Source organism: Phyllostomus discolor, chromosome 7, assembly GCF_004126475.2.
Source record: "Phyllostomus discolor isolate MPI-MPIP mPhyDis1 chromosome 7, mPhyDis1.pri.v3, whole genome shotgun sequence".
Taxonomy (NCBI): Eukaryota; Metazoa; Chordata; class Mammalia; order Chiroptera; family Phyllostomidae; genus Phyllostomus; species Phyllostomus discolor.
The window spans coordinates 57,715,221-57,737,592 of NC_040909.2; the positions used below are offsets into that span (position 1 = coordinate 57,715,221).

At 41.4% G+C, this 22,372-nt stretch overlaps 1 protein-coding gene across 5 annotated transcripts in view; it reads right to left on the reverse strand.

The window, feature by feature from the left end:
* Window positions 1–7,550: 7,550 nt before the first annotated feature.
* The window catches only part of ADAMTS9 (ADAM metallopeptidase with thrombospondin type 1 motif 9), a 167,637-nt gene continuing 152,815 nt past the window's right edge, over window positions 7,551–22,372 (reverse strand). For all 5 annotated transcript variants that reach the window (XM_028518086.2, XM_036030993.1, XM_036030994.1 and 2 more), the window contains 3 exons: window positions 20,612–20,716; window positions 11,335–11,429; window positions 7,551–9,037 (listed from right to left, as the gene is read on the reverse strand). In XM_028518086.2, coding sequence (XP_028373887.1) covers window positions 11,340–11,429; window positions 20,612–20,716 — 195 coding nt within the window. In that variant the 3' untranslated portion in view covers window positions 7,551–9,037; window positions 11,335–11,339. The remainder of the gene's footprint in view (window positions 9,038–11,334; window positions 11,430–20,611; window positions 20,717–22,372) is intronic.

The window sequence follows — 22,372 nt, forward strand, 5'->3', positions numbered from 1 at the left end:
AGGTTGTGGAGAAAAGGGAACCCTACTGAACAGTTGGTGGGAATGCAGACTGTTGCAACCGCTGTGGAAAACAGTATGGAATTTCCTGAAAAAACTAAAAATGGAACTGCCTTTTGATCCAGCAATTCCACTGCTGGGATTATACCATAAGAATCCTGAAACACCAATTCAAAAGAACCTATGCACCCCAATGTTCATAGCAGCACAATTTACCATTGCCAAGTGTTGGAAGCAACCTAGGTGCCCATCAGTAAATGAGTGAATCAAAAAACCATGGTACATTTACACAATGGAATACTATGCAGCAGAAAGAATGAAGGAGCTCCTACCCTTTGCAACAGCATAATGGAACTAGAGAACATTATGTTAAGTGAAATAAGCTCGAAGATGAAAGACAAATACCATACGATCTCCCCTTTAAGTGGAACCTAATCAACAAAATAAACAAGGAAGCGAAATATTACCAGAGACATTGAAATTAAGAACAATCTGACAGTAACTAGAGGGGGAAGGGGATATCCCCAGGAGGGTGAGTATAATGAGGGGAAAAGGGGAAGGGTCATCAAGGAACAAATATAAATAACATGTGGACAAAGCCAAAGGGGAGTAACAACAAGGGAGGTGGGGATGGGTGGGGCAGGGGAGAGTGGTGGGGGCGGGAAATGGAGACAACTGTACTTGAACAACAATGAACAAATGAAGGTAAAAATATTAGAAGACTTTTAATTGACTAAGTCATAAATGGAGCAAACATTATTGACAAGTTTTTAAAAGGTAATTGCTAAAAACTAGGCTGATAAGTAAAATAATAGGATTTATAAGCTGAACCACAGAGTTTAAGAACTAGGATTTTGTATTTGCAAATGTAATGAATTGAATATTAGTTGTCTTCTACAAACACCATACTCAGCTGCACTGTCACTCATACCAACAGCCGGTGAGGTGTTTGATCCTGAGTCCTGACAAAATGATGGTAATACTAGTTACATAGGAAGTGTCCATTTCTGTGCAAAGTTACATTTTATCTTCTTTCCCATTGTAGCCAGATGCCTCTCTGATTAGCACTTTGAATATTTTTTCCTTTTGTCCTTATTGGATATCATTGGGATTAATAACATAAAACTGTCTGGCTGAGTCACCTACTGAGCAGACAAAACATGTGCCTAGGACTGCAGTAAAGATGGTCTTCAGGGTTTTGGGGGGAGAAAATTGACATGTAATATTTAAAAAATAGTCTTTATGGAAAAATACCCTAAATTCATGGTCTGGAGTTATTTTTAATTTTGAGGTACATATTCAAGGGGAATAGCATAATCTTTTTTTAAAATTTTTTTATTTTAATCATTGTTCAAGTACAGTTTTCTCCCTTTTACTCCCATTCCAGCCCACCCACCCAACCGTCCCCACTTCCCTCCCATTACCACCCTCCCCCTAGTTTTTGTCCGTGTCCTTTAAATTTGTTCCTGTAAACCCTTCCCATTCTCCCCTGAAATTCCCTCTTCTCTCTCCTCTGGTCACTGTCAGCCTGTCCTCTATTTCAATGTCTTTGGTTATATTTTGCTTGTTTCTTTGTTTTGTTGTTTAGGTTCCTGTTAAAGGTGAGATCATATGGTATTTGTCTTTCACTACCTGGCTTATTTCGCTTAGCATAATGCTTTCTAGCTCCATCCAAGCTGTTGCAAAGGGTAGGAGCGCCTTCTTTCTTTCTGCTGCATAGAATTCCACTGTGTAAATGTCCCATAGTTGTTTGATCCATTCATTTACTGATGGGCATCTAGGTTGTTTCCAGCACCTAGCTATTGTAAATTGTGCTGCTATGAACATTGGGGTGTAAAGGTTCTTTTGTATTGGTGTTTTAGTGTTCTTAAGATATAGTCCCAGCAGTGGAATTGCAGGGTCAAAAGGCAGATCCATTTTTTGTTTTCTGAGGAAGTCCCATACTGCTTTCCATAGTGGTTGCACCAGTCTGCAGTCCCACCAACAGTGCACTAGGGACCCCTTTTCTCCACAACCTCTCCAACACTTGTTGTTTGTTGCTTTGTTTATGATGGCCATTCTGACTGGTGTGAAGTAGTATCTCATTGTAGTTTTAATCTGCATCTCTCTGATAGCTAGTGATATTGAACATTGTTTCATGTGTCTTTGGATCTTCTGCATGCCCTCCTTGGAGAAGTGTCTGTTCAAGTCCTTTGCCTATTTTTTAATGGGGTTGCTTGTCTTCTTAGAGTGGAGTTGTGTAAGTTCTTTATATATTTTGGAGATTAAACCCTTGTCTGAGGTATCATTGGCAAATATGTTTTCCCGTACAGTTAGTTCTCTTTTTATTTTGATAGTTTTCTTTAGCTATGCAGAAGCTTTTTATTTTTATAAGGTCCCATTTGTTTATTCTTTCCTTTATGTCCCTTGCTCTAGGGGACATGTCAGTAAAAAAGTTTCTGCATGAAATATCTGAGATTTTCCTACCTACGTTCTCCTCTAGGACTTTAATGGTGTCACGGTTTATATTTAAGTCTTTCATCCACCTTGAATTTATTTTTGTATAAGGTGTAAGTTGGTGCTCGAGTTTCATTTTTTTGCACATAGCTGTCCAGTTCTCCCAACACCATTTGTTGAAGAGGCTATCTTTACACGATTTTATGTTGCTGCCTCCTTTGTCAAATATTAATTGACCGTAGAGACTTGGGTTTATTTCTGGGCTCTCTGTTCTGTTCCATTGGTCCATGTGCCTGTTTTTATGCCAATACCAGGCTGTTTTGATTACAGTGGCCTTGTAGTATAGTTTAGTGTCAGGTGTTGTGATCCCTCCTACTTTACTCTTCTTTCTCAAAATTGCAGCAGCTGGAGTAGCATAATCTTTTTCAGGGCCTGGGACCTCCAAAGGTCCTTGCAAAATCACCTCTGAAATAAGCAGGAAATGCAGATACAAAGAACAAACTGATAGTTGCCAGATGGGAGGGGGTTGGGGGCTGGATGGAAAAGGTGAAAGCAATTAAGAGTAGAAATTGCAAGTTATAAATTAGTCACAGGGATGTAAAGTACAGCAGAGGGAATATAGTCAATAATATTGTCATAACTGTGTATGGCTACTAGATTTATCAGGATGATCACTTTGTAAATTTTATAACTTTTTAATCACTGGGTTGTACACCTGAGTCTAATATAATATTGTATGTCAACTGTAGTTGAAAAAGAATTTTTTTTTAAAAAAGGGAATTCTAAGCCATGCTATAACTGGAGTTGTGCTCAGGGAAATAAGCCAAATATTGTTTGATTCCACTTATATGAGGTACCTGGAGCATCAAACTCACAGACAGAAAGTTAAATAGTTGTTGTCAGGAGCTGGGGATATGGGGCAAATTGGGAATTATTGTTTGGGATATAGAGTTTCTGTTCTGCAAGAGGAACAGTTCTGAGGATGGATGGTGGTGACAGTCACACAGTAATGTGAATGTACTTAATGCCACTGAAGTGTGTACTTAAAAAACGGTTAACATGTTAAATTTTATGCATATTTTACCATAATAAAAAACAATAAAACAAAATAAGCAGCAAAACCCTGCAGGCTTACCAGTGCAATGGCCCAGACTTGAGACTAAAATGACAGAGCAGTACCTCTTCTGCCATCTGTTGGTGACAGGTAGAATCTTCCACGCCCACTGTGGTCAGTGGCAGGCTTTTATGGGGACCCACAGCTTTGTTGTGGGCTATGGAAGTTTATAAAGAAGGAACTTCTTACCACCTTATTTAAAACACAGTCAGCCAAGGCACAGGACATGCTCGATTCCTCTTCTTGTTTAATTTCTTCCTCTAATACTTCTCATCACCCAACACACTAGGTGTTGCTTGCTATTTATTACTTCTGTATCCATTAGAAGAGAAAGACAGATCAACACACTAAGGCAAAGGGAACAATGACATGGGTAAATGCTTTGGAGAATGCAAGGTGTTGGTACTCAGGGAATGGCTTGACATGCCACAATGGCATAGGGATGGCCATTGTGGAAGACACAGTCAGATTTATTACAAGAAGAGCACACAAGAAGGGTGTGATATTGGGTTGGTCAAAAAGTTTGTTTATTTTTCTCTGTAAATAAAACACATTTTTCATTTTTGCCAGTAACTATTAATTTGGGTATTTTGATTATGCCATCTATTTCCCATTATTGGCTTCTAGGCCAAGAGTGCTGGTACGCATCTTCCAAGGCATAAGAGAGCCCTACAACAAAGAATTATTTGGCTAAAATGTCAATAGTACAAAGAAACTTTGCAAACCACTCTTGACACATTCAATCAGTCACAGTACCTTCTCCATATACTGCATGTCTTTTTTTTTTGCACTTCTGTTGTGTTTTAACCCTTTTTGAATAAAGCATAATACACTGAAAATGTTGCACATTTTCTTCCATTTTTTATGTTAAAATGGCTGCTCAAAAATTCACTAATTTTGATTATTTTTCAAAATGCACACTGATATGGCAGCTGTCACAATAGAATCTAACAAAATTGTTTTGAATGAAGTCAAAGACCACTACTAGAGCCATTTTATGGAAAAAATTAAATGAACTTTTTGGCCAACCCAATACTTGTTTATTTGCTTATTTTTCTCTTGCCTGTCACCACTAAAATGTAGGCTCCAAGTGGCAGAAATTTTTGTAGGTTTTGTTTATTGCTTGTGGCAGAAGCAGCTGCCCATTGTCAACCTTCCCTCCTTCCTCCCAGGACAGAAGCCCCACCTCCGTTTGTCAGCAGCTGGGTGAATGGTTTCCAGTCTCTCTTGTAACAACGTGAGCTTATACATCTAAGCAATTGCCAATAAGTTGTGAATAAAAGTTATTCTTTAACTTCCAGGTCTTGTCTTAAAATGATTGTCCCCTTTCTGCAGGCTAGACACAGACATGGTGAGGATGAGCTGTATATGAATAATGCCTTTGACAATGGACAAGCCACAAAACAGAAGGAGCCTGAGTCCTCTGGTGCCATGCCGAACAGAGTCACCTACCAGGCCCAACTGACTGCTGACCTCAGCACAGCAGATGAGAGAGGAATAAATGCTCACTTTATTTCCGGGTCTCTTTGCCATAGCCTCTGTTATGAAGTGCATTGTCTTCTGAGGTTTTATATGTTGGAGCCCTAACTCCTGATGTGACTGTATCTGGAGCTAGGGTTCATAAGGGGGTTAGGGTTAAAAGAGGTCATAAGGATGGGACCCTAATCAAATAGGACAGGGTCCTTATAAGAAGAGGAAGAGACAGTAGATCAATCTCTCTCTCTCTCCCTCCCTCCCTCCCTCTCCCTCTCCTTTCTTACACTGAGGAAAGGCCATGTGGGGATACAGCAAGAAGAGGACTGTATACAAGCAAGCAAGAGAAGCCTCACCAAAAACCATCCCCAGCAGCACCTTGATCTTGAACTTCTAGCCTGTGAGAAAATAGATTTCTGTAGCCTAAGCCACCCAACCTGTAGCAGTTTGATATGACAGCCCTAGAGGGTGGCTTCCTAGTCCATACCCTAGTACACTGCTGTACCTCCAGTGCCCAGAACAGAGCTTGGGAAGTAGTAGAGATGTGATACCAATTATTTTGATAAATAAACAAATGAGTAGAATACAAGCACAATATTTAATTTATACAGTGCTGTAAAAATTAAAGAATTAATGGATTCTAGCAGATTATTATCTGTCCATTCACCCACCCACTCAGTCACCTTTCCATCATCCTGTTTGTATTTGGAAGCAAAGTGAAACCTCATCTTGGGCTCATACAAGTCAGTGTCTTCTCTCCCACAGCCCACCCTGAACTATCTGTCATCAGTGCCTGTTCATTTTGCCACCCATATCACTGTAATTTTCTACATTTACAACAGTCACAGCTCTAGCCCAGATTCTATGATCTCTTGCTTGCTCTGATAACTGCTCCCAAAGCATTCCTTCCCTAGTCTCTGTACCTAAACCTGCTGTAGAGACTTCTACTTGACTCTTTCAAATCCACTTGCCTTCTTTTCTAGGAACTGATCCCTCACTGTATGCAGTTTGACAGTGCACCCTGTGAAACAACCCCATTTCTCCAATGCCCCAGCAGCCTGGATGCAGCCACATGACTAAATTCTGGCTGAGGAGCTATAAGTGGAATCTGTTGGGTGAGGTTTCTAGAAAACTCTTAAAAAGGATAGGGATCTGGGACCAGCCCCATTTTTACACTTCTACCCACTCCATTTTTCTTGTGACCTGGAATTTGAAAACAATTGCTGGAGCTCTAGCAGCCACATTGAAATATAGAAGATTGAGAACTAGAGAAAAAAACCTCTGTCCCTGGTGATTTTGTGGAGCTGCCACACCAGCCCTGGATTGCCTCTCTCCAGGTTTACTTACTTAACAGTGAAATACACTTTTCAGTGTGAAAGTCATTGCAGTCAGTGTCTGTAATCAGCAGTTGAACACAGTTCCTAATTGGCACAGAACTCAGGCCTTAACAGCTGTCAGCTCACACTTGTTAAAAATGCACATTTTGAGGGCAGCTCTTTTGCCACCACTGGCGCAGGGCTCAAAGAGTCTTCAGAGAACACTTAATCCTGCAGGGTATATGGGAGGACTACCAATAGCCTCATTTTACAGATGAAGAAACCAAGGTTCATATCATTCAGTTGGAAGATACTAGAGAAAGGATGAGAACCCAGGTTTCAGATGATGTTGACGGACGACAAGGGATGGGACTTGGACTGTGAGCTATGGAACTTGAAAATGTCATACGTGCACACATACACATGTGCATGCATATAAGTGCTCACATGTGCATGTATGTGCATATATACAAACATACATACACAATTAGAGTCTAGAGTGGATATCTGCTGCTTTTGCTTGTCTTCATACCATCTAACCTTTTCTGATGGCAAAACCCTTCTCTTCTGGAAACTGTCCCTTTTCCAACTGAAGCTGTCAATCACTGGACATGTGATCCCACCCTCCCTGGACTATGGACTATGTAAGGGGTCCAGAAGTGGTCTTGTAATTCAGCCAGACAGAGTTCTTTGGGGACTGCCACATGTTCACTGTCCATGAACATGGGCCTATTTACATCTCAAAGGCTCTGTCTCCTTATCTATAGAATGAGGTAAATCTATACTTGCTCTCCTTGGCAGCTGTGAGGATGAGCTAAAACAATTCAGTAAAGAGCCTGGTATATGGTGCATATCCACTTACTATTAGACTTCTTTGGAAATATCTCATTTCTCTGGACACCATCAGTCTACAGCATATAAATTACTATTACAAAAAATTGACAATTAAACTCCCAAATACCACTTAAATCTGGTTTGCTAGCTCATTTGTTCCCTATCACACAGACAAGGGATTTATATCCCTGATTTTCAGAAAAAAACACTTCAACTGATTTCAGTGATAAAAAGACAGCCCCCATCCCTTATCTGTCTCTAAAACAGCAACTATAATTGATGGGGTTAAGAAAAATCTGCATTTCTTCTCAGTGTGGCAATCTTGAAAACTAGAGACATTTTTACTCCATCAAGAATCCAGAAGCCATGTGAAACAGAAATGTTTGAATGTGGTCATGGTATTTATTCATTAGAATATTTTCACAATGTGTTAATAGTAGAGAATAGCACATATTCATACGCTGAGTATAACTTCTCCTGGAGCACTCTGGAGATTTGGGGCTTGGAGACTACTGCCTGCTTTTTCTAATCCCTGTGGTGTTTAGAAGTGGGCAGGATTCCTCCAAGCAAGTGTCTCCCAGGGGGCATTGGCAATGACTTCCCTTCGATCAGGCTGGAAGGGCAGAAAGACTGTGGCTTTGGCACTTCCATTTTGGAAAGAAGTAACAGTGGTGTAATGGACGATCAGGAAGACTCAGGTATCCTGTACTCCAGAGTTCATTTCTTGTCACAAATGACAGTTCCTGCAGCAGCCATGAACACTGGCAGGGTCTTAGGCTCATGGCCTGAAGACAAGTCACATTGCTGGCAGAGGCATGCAAGAGTCAATGACTAAGCACCTGGTTCTGAACTTCTCTGGGTATTCTGGGGTGGCTGAAGGTTGTCCCCATCCTATGCATCCTCTGTCTTGCAACTGGTAAACTTGTACATCATTTCAGAATATCTTGGCAAAATGTTGAGAGGACCTCAGTTTCTCAAGGTCACTGTGTAATGAGGTTGCTTGTGGAACCCTCCATTTACCCACAGGAGGACCAAGGCACCATGAACTGAAGCAAAGCATATTAATAACAATAACAATAAAAAGAACAGAGTACAACTCTTTCCCAAAAAAGGCATGTCCCAAAATAAGGGTAAACAGCTGGTCTTACTTTATCCAAATGATTATGTCCATTGGAAAATGTGCTTTGTTCCTCCCTTTTATTGAATGTGTTTACATTTCTGAGTCTGATGATCACTTAAATATTAGCACCAAGGCAGAAATTTTGTTCCCAGAGATCACATGAATCTGAATAGATACCTAGTGTAATTAATAGCTGGTATAATCTGTGACATCACTAAATTCTTTCTTGGCTAATGATGCTTCCATAGAAATGTCAAAAATACCCTTGTAGCACCTTGATGACTAGATTGTTTTAAAATAATGAATTAAAATTTAAAAAATTAACAATAAAACATTTACAGATAGAAGGTAAACAATAGTGTACCGTGATAATGAAGGATCACTTTTGTCATAATACTACATATAATGTAGAGTACGTAAAATGCAGTGGTCTGACTGCAAGAAACAAAATAATGCAAAAGGCAGTCATAATAGAATCATTTTACGTACAAAAATATTACATATATCACAATAAATAATTCAAACATAAATATTAAACTTTACATCATTAGGATATTCCACAGATATACACACACATACACAGATATATATATATGTGTGTGTATATGTGTATATATGCATTTGTATATACACACACACACAAGCATACATGGCCACACACACATGCACACACACGCCCAAACTTAAGGTGGAGGTATTGCATTACGATCCTTCATCCATCCCATCATGGTTTCATCTTCGGAGCACCTGAAAACAAACGAACCAACCAAGAAAGGTAAATCTTCTTTCTCAAATGCCATGTCAAAAGTAGGTGATCCATACATTTTTACATATAGAATTTAAAAATATTCATTATTTTCTTTAGATTTTAGAACTAATGTATGTCTGTACATCAGAAACATGAACATTTCAGGACAGCATAAAGAATGGGAAAATCACTAGCTTGACAGTCCCACATAAGATAAGCCTCTTTAAATATCAGTATATTTTCTTCTGGCTTTTTTTTCTATACATACATGTAAATAGTATATAAAAAATACAAAACTTTATTTACTAGATATAAAATATATAAAATACACATATAATGGGGATCTCTAGTAGATGCTTTCTGACTTTGCCTGCCTTCATCCTATCTCCCCATTTCTGATAACAAACACCTTCTTGTGCTTTGCAAATATGTCTCTTTCAAATGAAGCTGTCAGGCACTCAACTCTAGGTGAGTACATGATCTCCATTTCCTGGACATTGTGATTGGTTCAGAAATGGCCATATGACTCAATCAGAGCCAGAGGTCTTGTGCAAAATGGATGCTGGGGGTGAGCATTTACTTGGGACCAAGAGCTGTAAGGATGATGTAAGTGTAGAGCTGCCAGAGGCCATGGTGGGGGGAGATGAGCTGCTTGAGAATGAAGCCACTTAAGAGACAAGCATTGCTGACTGATGGAGAAAGAGTCTGGTGACTTTGTTTGAGCCTCTGGATCCAGCCATGCCTGAAGCTAGACCACTGCTTGGATAGCTTGGTTATTTAAGACAATAATTTTCCTTTTTTCTTTTGCTTCTCACAATGGAAATAATCCTAACTTAAGACCATAACTTTGAATAAGATGTTTAATTAAACATTGAAATATTGATTTATAAATGTCAACTAGGAATTCCTGTGTCAGGATCTCGAAGAGCTTTATAGGGTAATGGGCTGCTAGAAGCCTGAGGACAGTTGTAGTGGGTGGTCATATGAGTAGGCTGAGTTCATCTCTTGTAGCTGAAGGCACTGGGATGAGAAAACAGAGTGACTGATTCAGTCCTCTGACCAGCCGAGGAAGCACTTGCTGGCATAATGTAGTCAGACCAGGAACTGTCAAATTTTAACATGCATGACTCTCCTGGGGATTTGTTAAAATGCAAATTCTCATTTAATAGGTCTTGGGTGACTCTTAAGATTCTGCATTTATAACAAGTTCCCACTGTGCATTGAAAGTGTGTGCAGCAGTGAAGTAATGAGAGCAGTGGCTTTCGTGTAGAACATGCCTGGGTTCTGTCAAAGGACCTCATTGCGCCCACTGGCGGGCTACTTAACTGCTGTGGAACCCAGCTTCCATCTGTAACATGAGGATCACAGCCCCATTATTGTGGCTTTCTTGTGAAGATTCAATGAAATAATACCTAGTGTTTAGACACAAAGGAAGTGTTTAGCACAGTGCCTGACACATAGGGTGCAGTGAACACCCTTCATATTATTATTACTATATTCCTAGGCAGTATTTCACAAAGGTTGATCTGAGTCATCTGCATCAGAATTCCTTGCACTACAAATACAGGTTCCTGGATCTACAAGAGACCTAATGAAACAGGACCTCTAGAGATGGATCCCAGTAAGCAGCATTTTTAATAAATGCTGTAGAGAAATCTGATGTAGGAAGCCTAGGGACCTCAAGGGTGGAGGGCAGATGAGCAGGAGAGAAAAAGGCAGAATAGCGCTGAGATGCTTAATAGTCACCTGTCTGGGGGCGACAGACCTGACTACATTTGTTAATTATTAGGCCACAGAAAGAATAAGATAGAAAGGTAGAAATGTAGAGAGAAAGAAGGAAGAAGAGAAAGAGAGAAGGAAGGAAGGAAGGAAGGAAGGAAGGAAGGAAGGAAGGAAGGAAGGAAGGAAGGAAGGAAGAAAGGGAGGAAGGAAGGGAGGAAGGAAGGGGGGAAGGAAGAGAGAGGGAGGAAGGGAAGGAGTGAGGGGAGGGAGAGAGAGAGAGAAAAAAAATGGGCCAGGATTGGTGTGGCTCAGTGGGTTGGGCATCATCTTGCAAAGCGAAAGGTCACCAGTTCAATTCCTGGTCAGGGCACATGCCTGGGCTGTGGGTTCAGCCCAGGTCGGGGTGTGTGGGAAAGGCAACTGATCAGTTTCACTCTTACATTGATGTTCCTCTCCCTCTCTTTCTCCCTCCCTTCCCCTCTCTCTAAGAATAAATAAATTTTAAAAATCTTAAAGACAAAGGAAGGAAGGGAGGGAGGGAGGGAGGGAAAGAAGGAAGGAAAAATTGACTTACCTTAACTATAAAACTCGAACCCCCAGGCCAGTGCCTGAGGATGGAGTACATTTTCCACAGTAACCACCACATGTCCCTACAACTCGGGTACCATCCTGCAAGGAGATGCATGATCTTAGACTTCCTGTTTGGCTAGTGTTTCCAGGATTTGCACTGGCTTTTCAGAAATTCACTTTTGAGCACACCAGAGGTAGACTTTTCAAATGAAAGCTAAGCCCAGTATGCTCACCATGGTGTAAAGCAGGGTTGGTGGCCACTGGGCTTAATCCAGTCAGCCACCCACTTTTGTATGGCCCACATGTCAAGAATAATGTTTACATTTTTAAATGGTTGAGAGGAAGCAAACCAAAAATAATACTTCTTGACATGTGAAAATTTTATGAAATTCAAATTTCACTGTCCATTAAGTCATATTGGAAGATAGCCATGTTCATCCATTTGCCTAATATCTGCAGCTGCTAGCATGCCATAACAGCAGGCCTGAGTGCCTGTGACGGCTCTCTTGCTTCACACACTACATGGCACACAGAATGTCACAGTGACACTCTTTCAAGGTGACCATGTTTTGAGTGACATATGTATTGCTATATCATAGCATTTTGTTTAATTTTTTATTACCAGTGTATACCATCATGCCAAACAAGAAAAGTGAACTCTGAATGTCAGACTTTTAAGGTACAGTGATGTGTGATTCTGTTATACATCGAGAGAGCAAAACACTGCATTTATTGTGCAACATCCCAGCTGTGCTAGAAGAACAGACTCAACACCGACATTACTATGCAGGCTTTGCCACAATATTCCCAACTCACAGGAAAGTTATGGCCAGAAGTTCAGAAAATTTAAAAAGGAGTATCTCAGCATAGGATAATTTCTTCACAAAAATAAAAATGAGTAAAAATAAAAAATGAAATGAGTAAGTTTCCAAGTGGCTCATTTGTTAGCCAAGCAATGGAAACAGTTTACTCATGGTGAGTTAATGAAGCCTTGTTTTATAGCAGCAGCTGAAGAAATATGTCCAGAGAAAACAAACCCATTTAAGACTATCATCCTTCTGGCAAGGACAGTTACTCAAAAACCTAACACTGGCATTGGCAGCAACATTAATTAACCAATTAAAAAAGGAGGCAAATAATTTTGAGTGATTTTCTTTGGCTCTTCATGAACTGGCACATGTTACTGATACTTTTTAGTTGTTGTTCATTGGAGCAGATGGTGCCACATAGGATGTGATAAAGAATATGCATCTATGAAGAGTCCATGTGGAACAAATTCAGGCGAGAAAATTTCAAAGGGGTTGAGAAACACAAGTGTAGAACCACTAAGTGGAATCTGTAAGATGGGTTGACAATGATAGTGTGGGGAAAACCTCTGGGAGCAGAAAGAGCTTTAGTCAGTCAAATCTACAAAGCTTATGAAATGTCACAGGTTCAAAGCTTATTCATTGTGTCATCCAGCAGTTGGTGCTCTGTGGAAAATGTTCCAGTCTCTGAGGGGATGCAGAACCTGCAGCACCCAGGGTGAATTCCTTTGCTCTCATGAACTTAATTAACCATCATTGGTTTTGTAAACTTTTCATTAGATCGAAAAGCTGAACACCCTGACTTGTAAGCAGTTTGATGACTTAGCAGTGAATACATTTTATTGTGAGTTTTTGAGCTCAGTGCTGGGATTACAATTTTCCTGAATGAGAACTGCACTCAATCACTGTGGCTGAATACTTAATGGCTTTGGACATTAACTTTTGCTATGGACTTAATAGCATTTCTTAATGAATTGACTCAAAAATTACAAGGCAAAACTGCCACTTACCTGCCAAACTCATACTGTGATAAAGTCATTTCAACAACAGCTAACATTCTTGAATCATAAGTAATAGTGAGCTGTTTTATAAACTTTCTGTTCTATTCAAAGGTAAAATGAGAAGCTACATCTCCATCCCACACAAATTCATGGTAGAGGTGTTTTCCAAGCGTGAACTGCGGTTCCAGCAGTACTTTTCTGTACTTGGATATAAGTGCAGTGAAGATTTTCAAACGTCAAAAATCAGTTTAGTGAGGTAATTGAGGAGCTTTCTCTAATCTTCAATTGCAAGTGATTAACCCACAATGTTAACATGTTAACAAATGTCAACAAAAAAATCTAATAGAATTCTGTGCTTGCTCAGCATAAATATGATCAATTAAAATCATATAATTGTTGGCAATGCTTATTTGTGTTAAAAAACATTTATATAAAGATAAAAATCACACTTCCAATCAGCATTTACAGGTAAACATTTATAATCAGTTTTGATAATAGAGAAATTAATTAAGCAAAATGTTATCTCAATATTCTATTCTTCTCATTGGTAGATCTATATTAAAAATATGCTCAATTATTATTATTTTAAATTCAACCAATAAAAATTTTGTGCAAATTTAACTTTTGTCATACAAATGCACATATAATATCACTAATTTTTGTCTGTTGGCCGGCAAAGTCTGAAACATTTACTCTCTGGCCCTTCACGGAAAAGTTTTCCACCCCTTGATTTAAAGTATTTTGTGGAGTCTCCAGATATCATCGTCTCCCTCTGCCCCCTCATCTCTGAATGTCTTTGGGTTGTTTTTCTGACATGCCCCTCACCACACAGGGCCTGTGCACATGGCATTCCTGTACCTGGAATTCTCTTTCTCTTCCTCTCCCTTTCTGCATGCACTGGACCATCCCACCTTTTGACTGGTAGATTCTTCAAAACCCAAGCCAGAGGCCACGTCCTCTGAGATACCTTCCTGACCCAGTTACCTGTTACACGGCACCCTGTAAAACTAGGTAATTCTTTCTTTATATCTGTCTTCCTGCTAGAGTGGAAGCCCCATGATGGCAAGGCAATGTCTTGTTAAAATCCAAGAGTCTCCAGAACCTAGCACAATATACAGGTTGGGGCAAAAGTAGGCTTACGATTGTTCATATGGAAGATAATACAAAAATTAATAAATAATAATACAAGAATAAATTCTGTGTTTCACATACTTGCAACCGTAAATGCCCTTTTGGCCTATCCTTTATGGGTCAGAGTAATACTAAACGCATGTTTGTTAGATGAATGAATGAAAGAGGCTGAAGCTCAAGCTGAAGTACCCTCTTCTTTTGACCTGCAATTCAGATTGCTCTGCTAATTAGTTCTCATAACACTGTACCAGGCCAGGAAGAACTTCTTTTTTAGTTTTGGCATCACATTGAGCTGTGTAAACTCACCACGCCCTCCTAGGGCCCCAACCCCACCCCTTCACTCCGCACAGTATCTGGTTCTCAGACGTTTCCAGTAGTCCACTCGAAGGGATAACACTGTGATGGGCCATGCTTGTGCCTGCACTTCAGGATGTCTTTGGGCTACATGCACAGAACTGGGTCAAAAGGCATGAAGATTTGGTTCTTTTCGATAAACTAGGAAAGTCTCTTGCAAATAATGGATGATCTTATTTTTTAAATTGCCAATTTAACAAATAAAGAGAATGGAATAGTTTCTCTCTCTCTCTTTGATTTGCACACCTTGGATTATGAGTGAGGTTGAGTTGGAGATTTCTATCACCCTCATGGTCCTGACCGTAAGGGCCCCTGTGAGCACTGCAGCTAGTCTGACACCACCAACCAGACCTGACTCCAGGCCAACCTTCTCCCCAGGCTGAAGTATTGGGCTAGTGGCCCTAAGGATGCCAATATGTTACACATGACTTCTGTCGTATCAGAGCTTACGTTTTACCTAAACTCTCTCCTGACCCAGCACTGAGATAACTCAGACAGATTGTGCTACATCTTTAAATAACCATTAAGCCTCAGTTTCCTGTGGCATCTGTAAGTGGAGATAACATCAGTCTCCCCTGACAGATTTGCTATAAGTCAATGAATGCATGTAAAGTGCTTAGCCTGCTACTTAGCCTAATATTCACGCTCAACAAATATTGGCTGTTTATTATAAAGGTACACTTTATGTATGGATGTCCATCATTGCCTATTTTTATGGAGATGAGGAGAAGTCTGGGTTATTATAAAATTGCTGGTAATGACTTTGCAGTTTTCGTGTTATATCATTAATTGAGACTGTTAATTTGATTGAGATAAAAGCTGACCCAAAACTTATTTTTATTATAGAACAACAACAACAAAAAAACCCCTGAAAAAATGCATAGCATAAACATGATTGTCGTGGAAACAGTGTCTATTTCAGAGAAAAAGTTCTGTTTTCCAGTACTTTAGAAGCACCCTCTTCCCTTTCATAGAAGAGTAGTTGTAAATCATTTTTATTTCTTCATTAAAACAAATGAAGCTTTCTAAAAATAAAGCTTACGAATCTTCCAATGAATATTTTGTTAGCTAGCCTGGTTTGAGCTCTTACATATAATTAAGATGAATGACTCTCTGTTCCATTAAGGATGGTTTATATTTCATATGTTTTCCTAATTTCTCTATTTTTTTTTAGTCAGTATAAAAAGGAAGGTTTCCATGTGACTTAGGAAAGGCAGTACATCTTGGATTGAAGTGTGCTTATTTATGTTCCTTTGGAGTGTGCTGGTGGTGAAAATGTCCATAAAACATGGTATGTGTCTATATACCTTTTCTAATACAACTGCAGACAGTTACATACATATGAATATATGTATAAACATTGCCTAATTTCTATAGGAATGCACAGAATAAATAGTACATATATAAGATATGACTTTACTGGTCTGTAGTATGATGTTTATACTTGGTGGGTGGTTGACTTTTCAGTGAATTGTGGGTCAGGGGCAGTCTGTGGTGGATAGAGGAGACCTGATTCCGTACCACACACATTTACCTCCTGTTACTGTCACTCTGCTGGCTGTGAATGAACTGAAAGACAGGCACTGGACCATCTCCTCCTCTATGGCAGTACAGTTTCACTCATTTGAATTTCAGAGCAAATCCTCAATGTATAGCTCTTCCCCAGCAGAAGGAATGTCAGAGAGGCCCTGGGGCCAGGCAGCCAGGTCTTGGAAACACGGGCCTCTGGCTCCACAACTCCCCAAGTGCATAAAGAAGCACGAAGACCAGCGGGCACCTCTCCATCCAGCCTGAAGTGAACCCTGCTTCCTTCTGCATGGCTCTGAAGGCTATTCCAGAAGTGACTCCCAGACAGAGCAGTTCTGCGAACGGGTGCGGAGCTGCAGGGCACTTCTGGACGGGAAGAGGGCTGATTCAAACCCTGAGCACACCCACCATGTGTTGACCGTGCACAGAATGTTACTGCAGAGGAGCTCAGAATTTCAACATTTTCTCCCCAATATCACATCTGAACCATGCTCCCCTTTCTGTCTGTCTGTCTCTCACACACAAGCAGAATAGAAACACATCAGTCCCTGAGCCACACAGGTGCAGCCAAAGCCTTTGCCTGGAAGTCCATCCCTGGGCCAAGGGGGCGTCCCACATGCCTCACTTCTGGGGTGGGAGCTCACATGGACAGAATCCACGTGGTGCTATGGGTTCTAGCCAGATCCAGGTTCAGCCATGGCTCACCTAACCTTCTGCTCTTTATCTCAAGCAAGCCTGCTTCCTTTGTCACCTCCAACTTCTAAAACCTATGGTGAGCCTCAGGGCCGTGAAAATGTTGTAACTTTAACAGCTAATACTGATAGTGGGCCTGCTGACTGACCTGTGACATGCAAACAGCCTTGCATTCCCAGCTTATTATTATGAACACCATGGAATAAGGGTTACCAAGATTTCTATTGATAGATAAAGAAATCAAGGCCCCCAAGAAGTTAAATAACTTTACCAACATGGCAGAGCTAGGAAGCACATGCTCAGGTGATCCAACTTAACAGTCTGCTCAGCGGCCAAGCTCTGCAGCTGTCAAGGGCTGGGCTGCTGCCAGGGAGCAGTGGCCAGGGGCAGTGGGACAAATTCCACCACCAAAACCATCACATACTTATTTACCCTCTATCCAGCTTCTCAAGTTACTGCATAAGAATTTGATGAGAAGGCCGGAGGAATGGGATTTGATGCATGTGCATTGCCCAATAAGTAGTAGCTATTTTGGTTATGAAATTATACTCATTAGTTAAGAATAGGAGAATTCTTTGTATTACAGACATGGGAGGCAACAGCGAACCTGACACTGAGACTTTTACCAGTTTTGTTCCTGATGGTGAGACACCATCCTTGCCCTCCAAGTGGTTCTGGAAATTCAGTTTTACCCTGAATGACTAGAATTTTTCTTTAGTTTTGCTTGGAAAAAACATTTTATTGCCAAGTGGGTTTGGAAAATTGAGGGTTTCTCTGTGTTTTTTCCTCTATAGCTCTCAGCAGAAAAACTAAGGGCAGCGAGGAATGATCATCTGAGGGCTGAGTCAAAGCAGGGCTGTTTGGAGAGGGTTGTGACTCCTGATGGGCAAGTTGCTCGGGGCAGGGTCGGTCATGGTGGGAGGAGGGCATGGAGTACTTTTCTGAAGAGGGTTTCATGGGGCACTGGCTGTTCAGGTCAATTAAAAGGGGTAATTTTGAAAAGAAGGTTGTGTTTGGTTCAACTTATATCAGTGGTTCTCAATACCTGGTCCCAGGCCAGGGCATCACATCACCTAGGAACTTGTTGGAAATGTCCCTTTGGAGCAACCCTCACTGGCTGTGTTTCAGTCAGTCCTGGTGCTGATGCAGGTTTGGGTTTGAGAACCACTGATTTAGGGGAACGCTGGTTTGAATAGTCACACAGATTTCCATCCTGTATACTTTATTCCAACCTGTAATATCCCAATTCTTACTGGGACTCTTCAAGAAGGAAATAAAATAACTATCTCCTTCCGAGTGTCTTTGGCTAAGGGAGGGGAGACATTTTCTCCAAGTGTCCTTAGCGCATGTGCCTTGTGGACTGGACAGCATATCAGGCCCAGAGAGCTGCATTTCTAGAGCCTGCTCTTAGCTAGAGACTGCTCAGTCCAGGGGAGGCATGAGGGATGCTCCACACTCCCAGGAGATTAATTTTGAGCTCAGGCTGTCTGAGCTGTCATGGAACACCAAGGTTTAAAAAGAAAATGCTGACAGGCAGTTGTAGAACCAATTCCCTTCAGCACATGGAGAACTTGGCCCAAGGCTCTATGAGCTTGGCCAGGTAGTAATCATTGTTTCCAGAAGGTGGCGCTCCCGCCATAATTATTTTTTGCTCCAGGGTTGGGGAACAGCCTCTGATTTTGGCCTGGTAGTAATCATTGTATCCACAAGGTGGCGATCCCGCTGTAATTATTTTTTTGCTCCAGGGTTGGGAAACAGTTGCTGATTTTGGCCTGGTAGTAATCACTGTTTCCATAAAGTGATGCTCCCGGCTATAATTATTTTTAGTTTCCTGAGTAAAACTGCAATATTGACTCTGGCTGACAAATGGAGTTGAAACTTATGTTACACAGTTTACGTAGATGGCTTCCTACATAATCATGCTTCATGTCTGACCATGTTTGGGGCAGTTAATTTTTTTTGTTTCTGTGGGTCACTGAAACACAATAATATATGGACCCTGAATGGCAGGGGTAGGAAAGAGCATTACAATTTCAGGGCACATTCTAAAGCACTTGTGTGCTCTCAGCTGTCTTTATTGCTCAGTGCAAGGAAAAGTATGTAATGATTAATTTATGTGCAATCAATTACAATTAGAGCTAGTCAATTAGCTTAGAGACAAGAGGGAGTGAAATAGTTTTTTTTTTTTTTTTTTTTTCATAAACATAAATATAACCCTGGCAGCTTAAAATGAGGCATCAGGAAACTCAGATTTTCCTGGGAAGTTACAATTGGGTCTTTCTTCCTTTCCCAAAGGAAGCAGATTGAGCTATTTCTTTGTCTGATTCTGGTAGGGTTTAGCAAATAAAAATACTGGATGCCCAACAGAGCTGTTTTAGATAAACAACAAACACTTTTTAGAATAACCATGCCCCATGCGATGTTTAAGGCACAATAAAAACTGCTCCTTGTTTATTTAAAATTCAGATTTAACTGGGCACCATGTATTCTGTCTGGCAACTCTACTGTGGAATAACACCCTACTTTCCAGTTCTCTTTTTCCCCCTCCCCTTCTCATACTTCTGAGGGGACCTTGAGGCAAGGGTCATAGCTAGGGGAGACTAGAGCCACGGGCTGTCCTCTGGCAAGTTTCCCACTTGTCCACAGGTCAGGTTCCTGCCACACATTCTCAGGACTTCTGGGGGATGCTGTGAAGGGCAATGGTTTCTACCCTTGCTGAACACTAGAATCACCTGGGGAACTGCAGATTCTGCCCCTGCTTCAGAGATTCCCATTCAGTGACTCTGGTGGGGCCATAGCACTTGCATTTTCAACTCTGCCTGGTGATTCTAATGCACATACAGGCTAAGGTCAGGGCTTAAGCTGTACCATGGTAATGAATCACCTGGCAACTTTGTCCAACTGCAGAAGCTGACTCAGAGGCTCTTCTGGGGCCCCAGAAGCTGCATTTCAAGAACCTCCCAGGTGATCCTGATGCTCTACATCAGTGATTTTTCAACCAGGGTGCTGCAAGAATTTTTAAAACATGCAATACCTGACTATTTAGTCTGGGGCACTGACCTCTTTTTTCTCTTAGATTGTTAAATAACAAAATGACAACAGCCAACACAACAATAGCTGTCTGGTGTGAATGAATCAAAATTATAACTCACCTATTTTTTTTGTCAGATCAGCAAAATATATATTTTTTGGTGTGACATAGAATTTTAATAATTAGTTTATGTGTGCCATGAGAGGAAAAAGGTTTAAAATCATTGCTCTACATGGACCATACCTTGAGTAGCAAGATTTTAGAACATGAGAAATATTATTGTAGAAACTGAGTGTTTCTCTGACTTTTAAGAAAGTTAACCTAAGTTACCCTTTTCTTTCAGCCCCCTCTGCATTTCAGTTTTTCTTAAATATCCTTTTCCCTGGGTTCATAAAAGTGAATCTTACGTTGACTAATCTCAAGGAGTCTGACACACACTCTCTTAGTGGCTGCCTTGCTGCTTCCAGCTCCCTGGCTAGCACCTTTCTCATGGCCTGAACGGTTCACAGGCTCCCCTCTCCAGAGAAAACTCACCCGGAGACAAGCAAGGCTCACTCCCTTGCGTTCACCTGTATACCCTTTGCCTTTGATTTATTTCCTAAAATTTCTAACATTTTGCAAAATGGTTTGAGGAAGTGGGGAAGCACATTTGTACCACCACAGGGGACAGGTAGAGAAAGAGAGGGAAGACTAAAGAGAGAAAACAAAACTCATCCCCCAGCTAACAAGTAACCTTACCAGTGACTTCTTAATGTCAGAGACGGCATAGTTCCCTTGTGATATCCATCTGGCAGATTCAGTTAAAGAAAGGCCTGTTCCATAAAGGTTGATGCTAAAACGACCCTGGAAAAATGGGCAACGCAAAAGATTTTTAGTGCACATAATGCCCAAAGGCCACACACTAAAACGTAACTTGGAAAAGAAACGGGTAGTAATTAATAACAACAGCTACTAATTATTGAGGATTTTTTGGGGGGAGGGGTAAGTCTGTGCCAGACACTTTACAAGTATCATGTCATCCATCTTCCCAAGAGCTCTATGAAAGTTTTCTTTACAGATGGGGAAACTGAGGCCTAGCAGAGGCAATTAACTTCTTCAGGATATGGTGTGAATCCAACTCAGATTTTTCTGACTTCAAAGTCTTCACTCTTAGCCTAACACAGCAATCCCGATGTTGCTCATAATTATCAGATTCCTTCAGGAACAAAATGCCACAGTGTAATTTTTCTAACAAGATCTCACCGCCAAAGCTTCCGGGGCTTCAGCTCCCCACAGGTCTGGGCACTCCGCCTTACTAAGCACAGCAGGGCCTGACTTCAAAGGAGAGGCGCAGTCTCCAGGACCTCCAGCAGAGGGTGCGCGTGGCCTGCTCCATGTCCGTGAGACCTGGCCGCTCCCTCCGCGCCCAGGGAACCCACAGCTTCCAAGAGTCTTCAGGGTTCCTTTGGAAACGTGACCTCTGCAGTTTCCATATTTATTTCTAAGGAGGCGGTGCAGCAGAGATTTTCTCTTGCTTTTCCCATCTGTCTCTGTTCTCTCCCTCTCTCTTTCAAAAATTACTCTGCAAAGGCCCCTGAAATAGTGTCTTCTTAAGGTTTCTTTCTCTACATGAACAGTTTCGACGTTAAAAATATTCCCCACGAACACACTCAGGGTGAATGCTTCCTTCCTCTCTGAGCCTTGCACCTCAGTATTTTGTCAAAAGTTTTTAATAAAGCAAGGAGGCACCGCCGAGCTGGAGACTCAACAGCCGATCAGCCCTGTGTAAATTCAGCTCTTTACACTGGCAATGAAACGCTGGGCACATTTTTTTGCCCATGAGAACCTCAGCTTGTCCATCTGTAAAATAGAAGGTAGTGACAGCCCTATTTTCTACGGTCTGGTAAGCGAGCTAAAGTGGGGCTGGAGGGTTGTGATTGGCGTGTTACCTTTCCCTGACAGGGGTCTGAGATAAGTTCAGGCTGAATTAGGTGTAGATTTGCGACATCCGCCAGGCCACAGGGGGCAGCCTCCATTCAGTGGGTCCTGACATACAAATTAACTTTCTCAAATCTAACCTGTCAATAAGAGGGGGTTAGATAGAAGGTATAATCCACCTAAGTCATTATCTGGCTGAGACCTGATACTTTAAAATGTGTTCTGGCTATTATTCTGTGACAGCACTCTGCAGTGTTGGGGGCGGTTAATTTGAGCAGTCTCAACACCCAAGCGTCCCTGATTGTAAGGGCACTGAAGCACAGAGCCCCCCCTGCTGGGCCTCCTCAGACACTGGCTTCTATGTGCTTGGTCTTGTCCCACCAGACCAAGTTCTTATTTCTCTGTCTCCCCTGCCCTGAGGGGTGCATCCACACCCATGTGATGCCCAGATCACACTGTTGCCAAGGACCCCCTCTCATTTCTTCCTCCCCAGCCTGCTTCCCAGGCACACTGCCTGTCCTACCTGCACTCCAGGTGGACTGGATCTGCTTAGGCGTCGAAGTGCTTAAAGGGTCCAGTCCC